This window comes from Aegilops tauschii, chromosome 6 (assembly GCF_002575655.3).
Source record: "Aegilops tauschii subsp. strangulata cultivar AL8/78 chromosome 6, Aet v6.0, whole genome shotgun sequence".
In the NCBI taxonomy this organism is placed as follows: Eukaryota; Viridiplantae; Streptophyta; class Magnoliopsida; order Poales; family Poaceae; genus Aegilops; species Aegilops tauschii.
In genome coordinates this window covers 71,876,176-71,891,023 of record NC_053040.3, presented here as the reverse complement: position 1 = coordinate 71,891,023, position 14,848 = coordinate 71,876,176, and the positions used below count along the sequence as shown (strand labels likewise).

The 14,848-nt window shown below is 50.4% G+C and overlaps 1 protein-coding gene across 1 annotated transcript; it reads right to left on the bottom strand.

Moving 5' to 3' along the window:
* Positions 1-1,676: 1,676 nt before the first annotated feature.
* LOC109781675 (uncharacterized) lies at positions 1,677-2,150 on the bottom strand. The gene has a single exon (XM_020340270.1). The coding sequence runs from the start codon at positions 2,148-2,150 to the stop codon at positions 1,677-1,679; it is 474 nt and encodes a 157-aa protein (XP_020195859.1).
* Positions 2,151-14,848: the final 12,698 nt, after the last annotated feature.

Below are 14,848 nucleotides of genomic sequence, written 5' to 3'. Positions count from 1 at the left end.
CCCCCTCTACTCCCTTGTAATGGATTGAGTTTTCCCATTGAAGTTATCTTATTGGATTTGAGAACACTTGATGTATGTATTGCATGTGCTTATCTGTGGTGACAATGGGATATCACGTGATCTACTTGATGTATGTTTTTGTGATCAACTAGCGGGTTCGTGACCTCGTGAACTTATGCACAGGGGTTGGCACACGTTTTCGTCTTGACTCTCCGGTAGAAACTTTGGGGTACTCTTTGAAGTACTTTGTGTTGGTTTGAATAGATGAATCTGAGATTGTGTGATGCATATCGTATAATCATACCCATGGATACTTGAGGTGACATTGGAGTATCTAGGTGACATTAGGGTTTTGGTTGATTTGTGTCTTAAGGTGTTATTCTAGTACGAACTCTATGATAGATCGAACGGAAAGAATAGCTTCGTGTTATTTTACTGCGGACTCTTGAATAGATCGATCAGAAAGGATAACTTTGAGGTGGTTTTGTACCCTACCATAATCTCTTCGTTTGTTCTCCGCTATTAGTGACTTTGGAGTGACTCTTTGTTGCATGTTGAGGGATAGTTATATGATCCAATTATGTTATTATTGTTGAGATAACTTGCACTAGTGAAAGTATGAACCCTAGGCCTTGTTTCCTAGCATTGCAACACCGTTTGTGCTCACTTTTACCATTAGTTACCTTGCTGTTTTTATATTTTTAGATTACAAAAACCTATATCTACCGTCCATATTGCACTTTTATCACCATCTCTTCGCCAAACTAGTGCACCTATACAATTTACCATTTTATTGGGTGTGTTGGGGACACAAGAGACTCTGTGTTATTTGGTTGCAGGGTTGTTTCAGAGAGACCATCTTTATCCTACGCCTCCCACGGATTGATAAACCTTAGGTCATCCACTTGAGGGAAATTTGCTACTGTCCTACAAACCTCTGCACTTGGAGGCCCAAGAACGTCTACAAGAAGAAGGTTGCGTAGTAGACATCAGGGGCCCTCCTATGGGGAGGACAGCTTGTGTTGGCCGGTTTGCTCTTGGACGAGCCGGAGGACAAGGTCTCCCTCCCGGAAAGCGAGGGGCTTGATCTTCTTGCTGTGGTAATGCCTCAGGCCTTGCTGGTAGATGACTGAGCGACTGAGCAATAGGATATGTGCTTCTTCGAGCAGGTCGACGCCGCCTTCGCAGGCTTCCTTGGCTTCGGCTTCCGTGTACATCGTGACGCGCGGTGAGTCGAACTGGACGTCGGTCGGGATGACGGCTTCTGCTCCATAGATGAGGAAGAATGGGGTGAACCCGGTCGACCGGTTTGGCATGGTGCGGAGACTCCAGAGGACGGCCGGCAACTCGTCAAGCCAACTGCCGGGCGAACGGATGAGCGGCTCGACGAGTCGCGGTTTGATGCCGAATAGGATGAGGCCGTTGGATCGGTCGACCTGGCTGTTGGACTGCGGATACGATGGAAGCCAGGTCTAGGCGGATGCCAGAGATGGAGCAGTACTGTGCGAGCGCGCCCTTGGCGAAGTTGGTGCCGTTGTTCGTGATGATCTGGTTCGGCATGCCGTAGCGCACCGCGATGTCCTTGACGAATCGGACGGCCATTGGCCCGTCCAGCTTCTTGATTGGCCTCGCTTTGATCTATTTGGTGAAGTTATCCACTGCCACCAGCAAATGCGTCATGCCGCCTCAAGCGTCTTGAAGGGCCCCACCATGTCGAGTCCCCAGACCGCTAATGGCCACGCGATCGGGATGGTCCGGAGTGCCGACACCGGCTGGTGGCTGCGCTTGCTGAAGCGCTGGCATACCTTGCACTTGAGGACGAGTGACTCTGCGTCTTCGAGGGCCGTGGGCCAGTAGAAACCGTGGCGGAAAGCCTTGGCTACCAGGGACCGTGAGCCGGCATGGTGCCCGCACTCGCCCTGGTGTATGTCGAGGAGGATCTCAATGCCCTTGTCTTGCTCGATGCAGCGCTGGAATACGCCGGTGGAGCTACGCTTGACGAGCTCGTTGCTGATGATGTTGTAGGCGGACGCTCGGTGCTGCACTTGCCGAGCTTCAGTCTCGTCCATGGGGAGGACCCCGTTCTCCAGGAACTCCGAGATGGGGAGGGCCCAGGATGGTGCCGTCACTATGGCGAAGACGGCTACCATTTCGGGCTCTTGGGCGGCAGCCCCCGAGCCGGGTTCAGCAGCCCCCGGGCCGGGTTCGGCAGTCCCCTAGCCAGGTTCGACAGTTCCCGGGCCGGGTTGAGGTGCGGCCGGGTTGGGTGGAGCAGTCCCCAGGCCAGTTTGACATGCGGCCGGGTCGGCTGGGACGTGGATGGGCTCGGAGTCCGGAGACGGCTTGACGGACGGTTTGTGCAGATGCTCGAGGGAGACGCCGGACGGAATGGCCTGTCGGGACGAGGCGATCTTGGCGAGTGGGTTAGCCGCCTCATTCTCTGCACGCGGGACATGGAGGAACTCGCAACCCTCGAAGAATCCAGACAGCCTTTCGACGAGGAAGCGGTAGCTTGCCATGTTGGAGTCGTGGGCGTCCCACTCGCCGGAGCACTGCTGCACCACTAGGTCCAATGGCCATAGCTCAGGATGTGCCGAATGCCGAGTTCCTTGGCAAGCCGGAGGCCGTGCACAAGGGCTTCGTATTCGGTGACATTGTTGCAGGCGGCGAAGTGGATCTGCAGTGCGTACTTGAGTCGGTCGCACTTGGGGGAGGACAGCACGATGCCGGCCCCTAGACCGAGTTGCATCTTCGAGCCATCGAAGTGCATGCGCCAGTGCGTCGAGTCCGGTGGCGGCAGCAAGTACTGGGTCTCGGTTTGGTCGACGAGGAAGTTGGCGAAAGCTTGGGACTTGATCATAGTGCGGGGCTCGTAGAGGATGGTCTTCCGGGTTCAGCTTCACTTTCTTGGTCTCCTTGGAGGGCTTGAACAAGGCCTCGTCGGCCGGGTCCACTTTCTTGGTCTCCTTGGAGGGCTTGAACAAGGCCTCGTCAGCCGGGTCCTCGGCCGGGATCGGTGCGGCTGACGCTTCTTGGGCCAAGGCGACGATCCGGTCGAGCTGGTGCTGCTCCTCGGCTACGACCAGCGACACGGCCAGCTTGGCGCCGTCTCGGGCGCACTCTATGGACTTGCGGTAGTCGCCGGTGACGGTGATGAGGCCCTTCGGACCCGGCAGCTTTATCTTCATGTAGGCATAGTGGGGAACCGCCATGAATTTGGCAAGTGCGGGTCGGCCCAGCAGCGCATGGTACACGCTGGACAGGTCCACCACCTCGAACCTGATCGGCTCGTGTCGGAAGTGGCTGCTGTCGCCGAATAGGACGTCGAGCCGGATCTGGCCGATTGGGGAGCAGGAGAGGCCGGGAACGATGCCGTGGAAGATCGTCCGGGTTGGCTCCAGGTCCTTGGCCTCGAGGGCGAGCTTGGTCATGGTGTCGCGGTAGAGGATGTTGATGCTGCTGCCACCGTTGATGAGAACCCGGGAAAACTTGCACGTGCACCGAGGCGCGACGATGGTGGGGTCGAGGACGAGGTCGTAACCACCAGGGTTCGGCATGACGGCCGGGTGGTCCTCCCGAGTCCAGGTGACCGGGCGCTCCGACCAGTGCATGTATTCCGTCTTGGCCGGGATGACGGTGTTCACCTCCTGCCGGAGGAGACGCTCGCTGCGCTTGTCGTCACCGAGGCTGGTGAAGACGACATAGGTCGCGTTCTGGGCTGGGTAGGCGTCGTCGCGCATCGCACCGCCAGCCGGCCGCGGCGGAGGGGCGGAGGCGGCTATCCCGCTCCTGGAGCCGTGGCCGGGTGAGACGGGATGCCGCCCCTTTGGATGCGCTTGGTGATGGCGCACTGCAGAAGCGTGTGCGTGGACGGCCTCGAGCCGCTGTGGTGCTTGCAGGGAGCGTCGAGCATCTCCTCGAAACTCCTGGCGGGTTGCCACGTCGTCTTGCCGGTCTACCGGCACTTGGCGGTCGGGTCGGCCGCGGGCGCCTGCTCGGCGGCCGCGACGAGCCGGTTGTTGTAGCGCTGGGCCGACTGATCGGCCTTGCGCTTGTTGTTCTGTTGGTTGTGCAATTGCCGGAAGGCTTCGCCGGCCGGCTTCGGGGGGGGGGGGGGGCGCGACCGGCTTAGCTTTGCCGGCTCCGTCCAGCGCCACCTGGATCCTCATGGCGGAGTCGGCGTTGGCGTACTTGCCTGCCGTCACCATGAGCGCGCCCATGGTGGCCGGCTCGGAGCGCAAAGAGCTTGTGCATGAGGAGGGTGCCGTCCCGGCACCCGTTGACGAAGTATTGGATTGCTTGGACTTCGTGGACGCCCTCGCAGCTATTCCGGAGCTCAGTCCAGAGTGCGAGGTACTCGCGGCCGGTCTCCGCCGGCCCTTGCACGCACATGGCGAGCTGACTAGGGTGGCCGGGTCGCTTGTACGTGCCGGTGAAGTTGTGCACGAAGGCCTGCTCGAAATTGACCCATGCGTTGATGCTGCCCTCCAGCAGACTGTTCAACCAGGTGCGGGCCGACCCCTGGAGCATGAGAGGCGTGTAGCGCATAGCGACGCGGCGGTTACCGCCGGCGATGCCGATGGCGGTGGTATAGTCGGTGAGCCAGTCCTCCGGCTTCACGGTGCCGTTGTACTTGGGGGTGTCGCGGGGGAGCGTGAACCCTTTAGTAAAGGGCTCACCCCGGATGCGTGGCCCGAAGTACGCCGGTCTGACCGGGCCGGTCTCCTCTAGCTCTTGGGAGAGGGCGAGTCGGTCGAGGCGGTGACAGGCGTCGGTGTCGTCGATGGCGCACGGGCCCAGCCGGTCGGTGACCGCGCCGCGGGGGGCCGGGTCGCCTCCAATCGGATGTCGGCTGGGTTGGAGCAGAGGGTCGAGTCGGCATCGGACCTCCGAGGCCGGCTCCTCGCCCAAGCCGCCGGCAGTCGTTAGAGCGGGGTTGCGCTGGGTCTGGGTGCGGCCGGAGTGCGCCTCGCCGGGTGGCGTGGTTGCCGTGTGCTGGATGTCGCCGGGTCCAGCGACGCGGGCGGAGCCGGATCCAGCCGGCTTGGCGAGTTGGTTGAGGTGGTCCTGCTGTGTGTTGGCCGCAGCGAGGAGGTCGTTCACCCTCTTGAGGCGGTCCTGCAACTCTTCGCCTGCGAGCTGGTCCAAGCCGACCGCGGCCGCGTGGGCAGCGCGCATGTTCTTCACGGGAGTCTCGTAGACCGGAGGGATGGCGCCGAAGGCGCGCCTGATCGTGCCACCGCGGGCCCGCACGTCGGCGACCCAGCTTGGCTCGGGCGCATCCGGCGTGAAGCCTTAGGTGGCGTTGCGCTCCAGGTGAGCAGAGTCGAGGCGGCGCTGCATGGCAGCGAGCATCTCGGTGAGGTCCAGCAGGCGCTAGCGGTCCTCGTCGAGGCGAGTCCGGGCCTCGGCGATGTCGGAGGCGTCGATGTCGGTGCCGATGGGGACGCGAAGGCTCTACATCATGGCACGCAGTGGGTTGGGCGGGCTGGCCCGCTCCGCTGCGGCCCTGGCTTCGGCGGCCTTCCTCGCCGTGCTAGACGAGGAAGCGGCGCCGGTGTCGGTGATGAAAACCTCCACGCAGAGGTCCATCGCCCTTGCGGGAGTGCCGCCGCCGAGGGAAAGGGGGAGTCAGAAAAGTCATGTACCTCGCTGGGGTACTCGTCGGCCGCAGGCGCGTCGGAGATGCGCAGCGCGGCGAAGGAGGTGGCGAGTGCGTTGATGACGTCGTCCGCCAGCATGACGGGCTCGTCGGTGTCGGAGAGGAGCCCCCTCTGAAGCATGCTCCCGGCTAGGACCTCGAGCTGCCCCACGGTGGGCGCCAACTGTCGTGGTGGGCGCACGGCAGATGCCAAGGGATGGCTAAAGAGAGGAGGAGGCTCGAGGGCACTGGTAGGCTCCAGAGGCGAGGTCGGCATGAGCGAGCGTGGGACGCAAGACAAACCCAAGTTCGGGGCTCTCCGGAGAGATAATACCCCTAGTCCTGCCGAGTGTGGTTTATATGTAACAGTACAGGGTTGCTCCTAGAGCTGTACGGGGGAAGAAGGAAGGCTGGCCAAGGCTTAGGCGGCTCCCTCTCCTCGGGTGTTACTTGCTAGGTGTGTGTGTGTGTGTGTGTGAGTGATCGCATGTGCGAGTGAAAGAGTTGCCCGTATGCATGAGGGCTCCTGGGGGTTTTATAGGTCAACCCCCCAGGGGTACAATGGTAATGTTTTAAGGCCGTAGGGCCGGGTTGTCAGCGTCCAAGAACCCGGTGCTGGCATCCGCCGGGTACCAGGTCTCGCCGGGTTCCCCGGGCGTGGGCCCCGCGCGCCTAGGGGCACTGTGCGCTGTCTTGTCGAACTTCAGGGAGTGGCCGGGTTGAGTCGGCTACAGTGGCGCTCCGTCAGGTCGCCGCTTGCTGGCGTCAGGGGTGATGATGGGTGCTCTGTTGCACACCGGCCCTGATCAGCGGGTAGGTGGGGGCACATTTGCCTCGCCCGGCTGACCAGAGGCATGGGCGGCGCACTGTGACTTTGGTCATCAGTTGGTGGAAACTCGTCCCATCATACGGCTGGGATGGGACGACCGCTGACCCTTGGCCGGGTTGGAGAACATGCCAAGGGGGGAGCTGGCTTGTTGGAGAAGTCTTGGTGCGCCGGGCTTGACTGTCTTGAGCTGGTTGTTGGGGGAGTTGAGGAGTCCGGCCGGGTCGAGGATCAGGCCGGGTCGAGGGGCTTGGCCGGGTCGAGCGACCCGGCCAAGCGCGAACCGGATTAAGGGGCAATGCTGGCCCCGTTGTTTTTGAAAAGGATCCGGGTTCCGTTGTGTGCCCGGGGTTCATCCCCCCGACAGACATCATAGATCGCACCATATCTAATAAAGTACGGTTAGGACGTTCGGACACACCATTACGCTGTGGTGTTCTAGGTGGCGTGAGTTGTGAAACTATTCCACATTGTTTTAAATGAAGTCCAAACTCCTAACTCAAATATTCGCCTCCGTGATCAAATCGTAGAAACTTTATTTTCTTGTTCCGATGATTCTCCACTTCACTCTGAAATTCTATGAACTTTTCAAATGTTTTAGACTTGGGTTTCATCAAGTAGATATACCCATATCTGCTCAAATCATCCATGAATGTCAGAAAATAACGATACCCGCCGCGAGCCTCAACACTCATCGGACCGCATACATCGGTATGTATTATTTCCAATAAGTCAGTGGGTCGCTCCATTGTTCCGGAGAACGGAGTCTTAGTCATCTTGCCCACGAGGCATGGTTCGCAAGATTCAAATGATTCATAATCAAGTGATTCCAAAAGTCCATCCACATAGAGTTTCTTCATGCGCTTTACACCAATATGACCTAAACGGCAGTGCCACAAACATTTTGCAATATCATTATTAACTTTGCATCTTTTGGCATCAATATTATGAATATGTGTATCACCACGATCGAGATTCAACAAAAATAGACCACTCTTCAAGGGTGCATGACCATAAAACATATTACTCATATAAATAGAACAACCATTATTCTCTGATTTAAATGAATAACCGTCTCGCATTAAACAAGATCCGGATATAATGTTCATGCTCAGCACTGGCACCAAATAACAATTATTCAGGTCTAAAACTAACCCCGAAGGTGGATGTAGAGGTAGCGTGTCGACGGCGATCACATCGACCTTGGAACCATTCCCGACGCGTATCGTCACCTTGTCCTCAGCCAATCTTCGTTTAATCCGTAGGCCCTGTTTCGAGTTACAAATATGAGCAACTGAACCAGTATCAAATACCCAGGCACTACTACGAGCATTAGTAAGGTACACATCAATAACATGTATTTCAAATATACCTTTGTTCACTTTTCCATCCTTCTTATCTGCCAAATACATGGAGCAGTTCCGCTTCCAGTGACCAATCTCTTTGTAGTAGAAGCAGTCAGTTTCAGGCTTAGGTCCAGACATGGGCTTCTTCCCAATAGTGGCAACTTGCTTGCCATTGTTCTTGAAGTTCACCTTCTTTCCTTTGCCCTTTTTCTTGAAACTAGTGGTCTTGTTAACCATCAACACTTGGTGCTCCTTCTTGATTTCTACCTCTGCAGCTTTGAGCACGGCGAAGAGCTCGGGAATTGTCTTATCCATCCCTTGCATATTATATTTCATCACGAAGCCTTTGTAGCTTGGTGGCAGTGATTGAAGAACTCTGTCAATAACACTATCATCTGGAAGATTAATTCCCAGCTGAGTCAAGTGGTTATGATATCCAGACATTCTGAGTATGTGTTCACTGACAGAACTGTTCTCCTCCATCTTGTAGCTATAGAACTTGTTGGAGACTTCATATCTCTCAACTCGGGCATTTGCTTGAAATATTAACTTCAACTCCTGGAACATCTCATATGGTCCATGACGTTCAAAACATCTTTAAAGTCCCGATTCTAAGCCGTAAAGCATGGCACACTGAACTATAGAGTAGTCATCAACACGCGACTGCCAGGCGTTCATAACGTCTGCAGTTGCCGGAGGGGGTGGAATACCTAGCGGTGCATCAAGGACATAATTTTTTGTGCAACAATGATGATAATCCTCAAGTTATGGACACAGTCCATGTAGTTGCTACCATCATCTTTCAACTTAGCTTTCTCTAGGAATGCATTAAAATTCAAGGGAACGGTAGCACGGGTCATCGATCTACAACATAGATATGCAAAAAGTACCAGGACTAAGTTCATGATAAATCAAGTTCAATTAATCATATTACTTAAGAACTCCCACTTAGATTGACATCCCTTGAGTCATCTAAATGATTACATGATCCAAATTAACTAAACCATGTCCGATCATCACGTGAGATGGAGTAGTCTTCAATGGTGAACATCTCTATGTTGATCATATCTACTATATGATTCACGTTCGACCTTTCAGTCTCCAGTGTTCCGAGGCCATGTCTGTACATGCTAGGCTCGTCAAGTTTAATCTAAGTATTCCGCATGTGCAAAATTATCTTGCACCCGTTGTATGTGAACGTAGAGCTTATCACACCCGATCATCAGGTGGTGTCTCAGCACGAAGAACTGTCGCAACGGTGCATACTCACGGAGAACACTTATACCTTGAAATTTTAGTTAAGGGATCATCTTATAATGCTACCGCCATACTAAGCAAAATAAGATGCATAAAAGATAAACATCACATGTAATCAAAATATGTGACATGATCTGGCCATCATCATCTTGTGCCTTTGATCTCCATCTCCAAAGCACCGTCATGATCTCCATCATCACCGGCTTGACACCTTGATCTCCATCGTAGCGTTGTCGTCATCTCGCCAACTATTGCTTCTACAACTATCGCTAACGCACAGCGATAAAGTAAAGCAATTACATGGCATTTGCATTTCATACAATAAAGCGACAACCATAAGGCTCCTGCTAGTTGCTGATAACTTTTACAAAACATGATCATCTCATACAATAACGTATATCACATCATGTCTTGACCATATCACATCACAACATGCCCTGCAATAAAAGTTAGACGTCCTCTACTTTGTAGTTGCAAGTTTTACGTGGCTGCTACGGGCTTTTAGCAAGACCGTTCTTACCTACGCATCAAAAACCACAATGGTGATTTATCAAGTTTGTTGTTTTAACCTTCAACAAGGACCGGCCGCAGTCAAAATCGATTCAACTAAAGTTGGAGAAACAGATACCCGCCAGTCACCTTTATGCAAAACTAGTTGCATGTCTGTCGGTGAAACCGGTCTCATGAACGTGGTCATGTAAGGTTGGTCCGGGCCGCTTCATCCAACAATACCGCCGAATCAAAATAAGTCATTGGTGGTAAGCAGTATAACTATCACCGCCCACAACTCTTTGTGTTCTACTCGCGCAAATCATCTACGTATAGACGTAGCTCGGATGCCACTGTTGGGAAACGTAGCATGCAATTTCAAAAAAATTCCTACGCTCACTCAAGATCTATCTAGGAGATGCATAGCAACGAGAGGGGAGAGTGTGTCCATGTACCCTTGTAGAACGAAAGCGTAGGCGTTTGACAACACGGTTGATGTAGTCGAACGTCTTCTCGTTCCGACCGATCAAGTACCGAACGTATGGCACCTCCGTGTTCTGCACACGTTCAGCTCGATGACGTCCCTCAAACTCTTGATCCAGCAAAGTGTCGAGGGAGAGTTCCGTTAGCACGACGGCATGGTGATACGTCTCCAACGTATCTATAATTTTTGATTGTTCCATGTTGTTACATTATCAATCCAGGAGGCCCAGGCGCGCTCTGGTGGGTTTGCCAACCTCGGGTGCTCCAAGGACCGCCTCTTTGCTCTATAAATACCCCAATATTCCAGAAACCCTAGAGGCATCGATGAAATATCCATCCAGCCGCCGCAGAGTCCAGAACCACCAGATCGAATCTAGACACCTTCTCGGATGAGGTTCACCACCTCCATTGGTGCCTCTCCGATGATGCGTGAGTAGTTCTTTGTAGACCTTCGGGTCCATAGTTAGTAGCTAGATGGCTTTCTCTCTTTCGCTGAATTCACAATACAATGGTATCTTGGAGATCCATATGATGTATCTCTTTTGCGGTGTGTTTGTTGGGATCGATGAACTTTGAGTTTATGATCATATCTATCTTTTTATATCCATGAAAGTATTTGAGTTTCTTTGATCTCTTTTATGCATGATCTCTTATAGCCTCGTATTTCTTTTCCAGTATTTGGGTTTTGTTTGGCCAACTTGATCTATTTATCTTGCAATGGGAAGAGGTGCTTTGTAGTGGGTTTGATCTTACGGTGCTTGATCCCAGTGACAGAAGGGGAATCGACACGTATGTATAGTTGCTACTAAGGATAAAACGATGGGGTCTATCTCTACATAGATAGACCTTGTCTACATCATGTCATCGTTCTTATTGCATTACTCCATTTTTGCATGAACTTAATACACCAGATGCATGTTGGATAGCGGTCGATGTGTGGAGTAATAGTAGTAGATGCAGGCAGGAGTTGGTCTACTAATCTTGGACGTGATGCCTATATAATGATCATTGCCTGGATATCGTCACGAGTATTTGAAGTTCTATCAATTGCCCAACAGTAATTTGTTCACCCACCGTTTCCTATTTTTCTCGAGAGAAGCCACTAGTCAAACCTACGGCCCCCGGGTCTCTTTCTCATATTATTTGCCTTTGCGATCTACTTTTCCTTTGCATTTATTTTCAGATCTATTAAACCAAAAATACAAAAAATATCTTGCTGCAAATTATTACTTATTTTATTTGGCGTTCGATCTATCAATCTACTACAATTTTATCTCACGCCCGTTTGCCTATCTTGAGGTGCCGTACCCGAAAGGGATTGACAACCCCTTTTACACGTTGGGCTGTGAGGATTTGTTATCTGTGTGCAGGGGCTGTTTACGTTTGTTGCTTGGTTATCCTACTGGTTCGATAACCTTGGTTTCATATCTGAGGGAAATACCTACCGCCGCTATGCTGCATCATCCCTTCCTCTTTGGGGAAATACCGACGTAGCTTCAAGCGACATCACATGGAGATGGTGATGGTGAAGTAATCCGCGCAGGGCTTCGCCTAAGTACTACGAAGATATGACCGGAGGTGTAATCTGTGGAGGGAGGCACCGCACACGGCTAACAGATGTTGTTTTGTGTTCTAGGCGCCTCCCCCCTCATATATATAGGTGGGAGGGAGAGGGAGCAGCCAAGGGGGCGCCCAAGTAGGAGGAATCGTACTTGGGGCCCTAGTCCTATTCGCCCCCCTTACCATATTTCCCGGATGGGGAAGGAAGGAGGAGGGAGGAGGGAAGGAAGGGGAGGCCGAATCCTCCCCTTCCTTCCTCTCTTCCCCTCTTTCTTTCCCCTCCAGGTTCAGCCTATATGGGGGGCGCAGTAGCCCATGTTGGCTGCTGTGTTTCCCCTCTTGGCCCATTAGGCCCATAAAGTTGCCGGGGGGTTGCCCGGAACCCCCCTTCCAATGACCCGGTATGTACCCGGTACCCCCAGAACACTTCCCGTGTCCGAATATCATCGTCCTATATATGAATCTTTACCTCTCGACTATTTCGAGACTCCTCGTCATGTCCGTGATCTCATCGAGGACAACATTCGATCACCAAATCACATAACTCATATAATACAAAATCGTCATCGAACGTTAAGCATGCGGACCCTACGGGTTCGAGAACTATGTAGACATGACCGAGACACCTCTCTGGTCAATAACCAACAGCGGAACCTGGATGCTCATATTGGTTCCTACATATTCTACGAAGATCTTTATCGGTTGTACCGTAATGACAACATACGTTATTCCCTTTGTCATCGGTATGTTATTTGCCCAAGATTCTATCGTCGGTATCTTCATACCCAATCTCGTTACTGGCAAGTCTCTTTACTCGTTCTGTAATACATCATCCCGCAACTAACTCATTATTCACATTGCTTGCAAGGCTTATTATGATGTGCATTACCGAGAGGGCCCAGAGATACCTCTCCGATACTCGGAGTGACAAATCCTAATCTCGATCTGTGCCAACCCAACAAACACCTTCGGAGATACCTGTAGAGCATCTTTATAATCACCCAGTTACGTTGTGACGTTTGATAGCACACATGGTATTTCTCCACTATCCGGGAGTTGCATAATCTCATAGTCAAAGGAATATGTATATGACTGATAACCCCCAAGTGCAGGGAATCATCGTAGCAATTCCCAAAGGTGGAAGTGATAAGTATGGAGTGTCGAACCCACAAGGAGCTAAAGGTAAGATCAATATTCTCTCAAGTCCTATCTGCCACTTATACGACTCTACGTACACCGAACGTTTGCTTCCAACTAGAAACGAGAAATAAAACTACCTTGTGGGTATGAAGAGGATAATTTCGCATGATATCGGAGAGCTAAAACATAAAGGTAGGTGATGTTATCATAAAGTTAGAATATATTACTAAATATTATAAATAGTGAGTGTGGAATAATGATGGGTCGGTGTGCGGAATTATCTTAGGCAATTTTTAACAAGACCGGTAATCACTATTGCAACTTCATAAAGAGAGCATCATGAAGAATATGACTAGCACATTTAAATATAACGCACTTCCTATGCCTAGGGATTTTTTGAGCACATAATTTATAGGAACAAGAACCAACTAGCATAGGAAGGCAAAACAAGTATAACTTCAAAACTTTAAGCACATAGAGAGGGAACTTGATATTATTGCAACTCCTACAAGCATATATTCCTCCCTCATAATAATTTTCAGTAGCATCATGAATGAGTTCAACAATATAACCATCACATAAAGCATTCTTTTCATGATCTACAAGCACAGAAATTCTACTACTCTCCACATAAGCAAAATTCTTCTCATTCGGAATAGTGGGAACACTAATTCCTAAAGTTGACACTCTTCCAAACCCGCTTTAGATGATAGTATTATTCATACTCCAAAAGATATAAGTTAAGTTCATGGAGCATTCTACAATTAATATAGTCTAACCAATATCCAAGCTCAAAATATATAAGTGAAGCACACGAACCATTCTATAAAACCATACTCAAAAGATTTAAGTAAAGCACAAAGAGCATTCTATAAGGTCATACTCAAAAGATATAAGTGAAGCACATGAATCATTCTATAAATCGATGAAGGGACATCTCATACTAGCATGGCTCTTAAAGAAAAAGGAAAACACAAAGGACACAAATCATGTGAACAAAACAAAAACCAAGGTATACAGATAATTGTTGAAGAAGAAAGATGGGATGCCAACCGGGGCATCCCCAAGCTTAGATGCTTGAGTATCCTTGGAATATTTACTTGGGGTGCCTTGGGCATCCCCAAGCTTGAATTCTTGCCTCTCTTTATTCTTCTCATATTGATAGCTCCTCGATCTTCGAACACTTCATCCACCCAAGACTTTACCAAAAACTTTGTGAGATCTGTTAGTATAATAAAGCAAATCACTACCTTTAGGTACTGTTGCAAACTTATTCCAATTTCATATTAGAACTATATCTACTATATTCCAACTACACCATGGTCCATACTCCCCGATACTACCCATAGATTCATCAAAATAAGCGAACAACAAATAGAAAACAGAATCTGTCAAAAACATGACAGTCTGTAGTAATCTGGACGTTTAGTAAACTTCTGTAACTCCAAATAATTCTAAAAAACATGAAAATTTAAACAATTTGTACAGAAGTAATGTGCAAAAAGTTTCAGACCAATTTGACTTTCCAGTAAAAAATGTAAATTCACGCAATACAGCCAAAGTTTCTGTTTTTGTACTGCACATAGTAAACAAGCAATCTAATCATCCTAAAACCAAAGCTTGGCACATTATTTTTATAATACAATGGATATATACAAGGGGATACTTATTTTCAGAGAAGCTTCCATGAAATTTTTTACATTGTTTCCATGAGCATGAACACAAGTGCTCAAGGTCGACCCTCACTTCTTCAATGCATAATCTTCCAATCACTTCTCTTATTGAAAAAACTTTTTAGGCATGAGAGGCAAGTAATTTTTTTTTGTATTTTCATTCTTAAAAAAAAGTTGTATGTTTCACCCACAACTAAACAGAAACAAAAAGGAAAAACAAAATCTACTTAGTGAAGAAAGCAAACAAGCACACATGAGAATACCAACCCCACGCTATTGCTCCCCGGCAACGGCGCCACAAAAGAGCTTGATAATCCCCAAGTGCAAGGAATCATCGTAGCAATTCCAAAAGGTGGAAGTGATAAGTATGGAGTGTCGAACCCACAAGGAGCTAAAGGTAAGATCAATATTCTCTCGAGTCCTATCTGCCACT

What these genes read in the sequence shown, in the direction of transcription:
- LOC109781675 (XM_020340270.1), bottom strand. Translation starts at nt 2,150, where the DNA reads ATGGTAGCCGTCTTCGCCATAGTGACGGCACCATCCTGGGCCCTCCCC.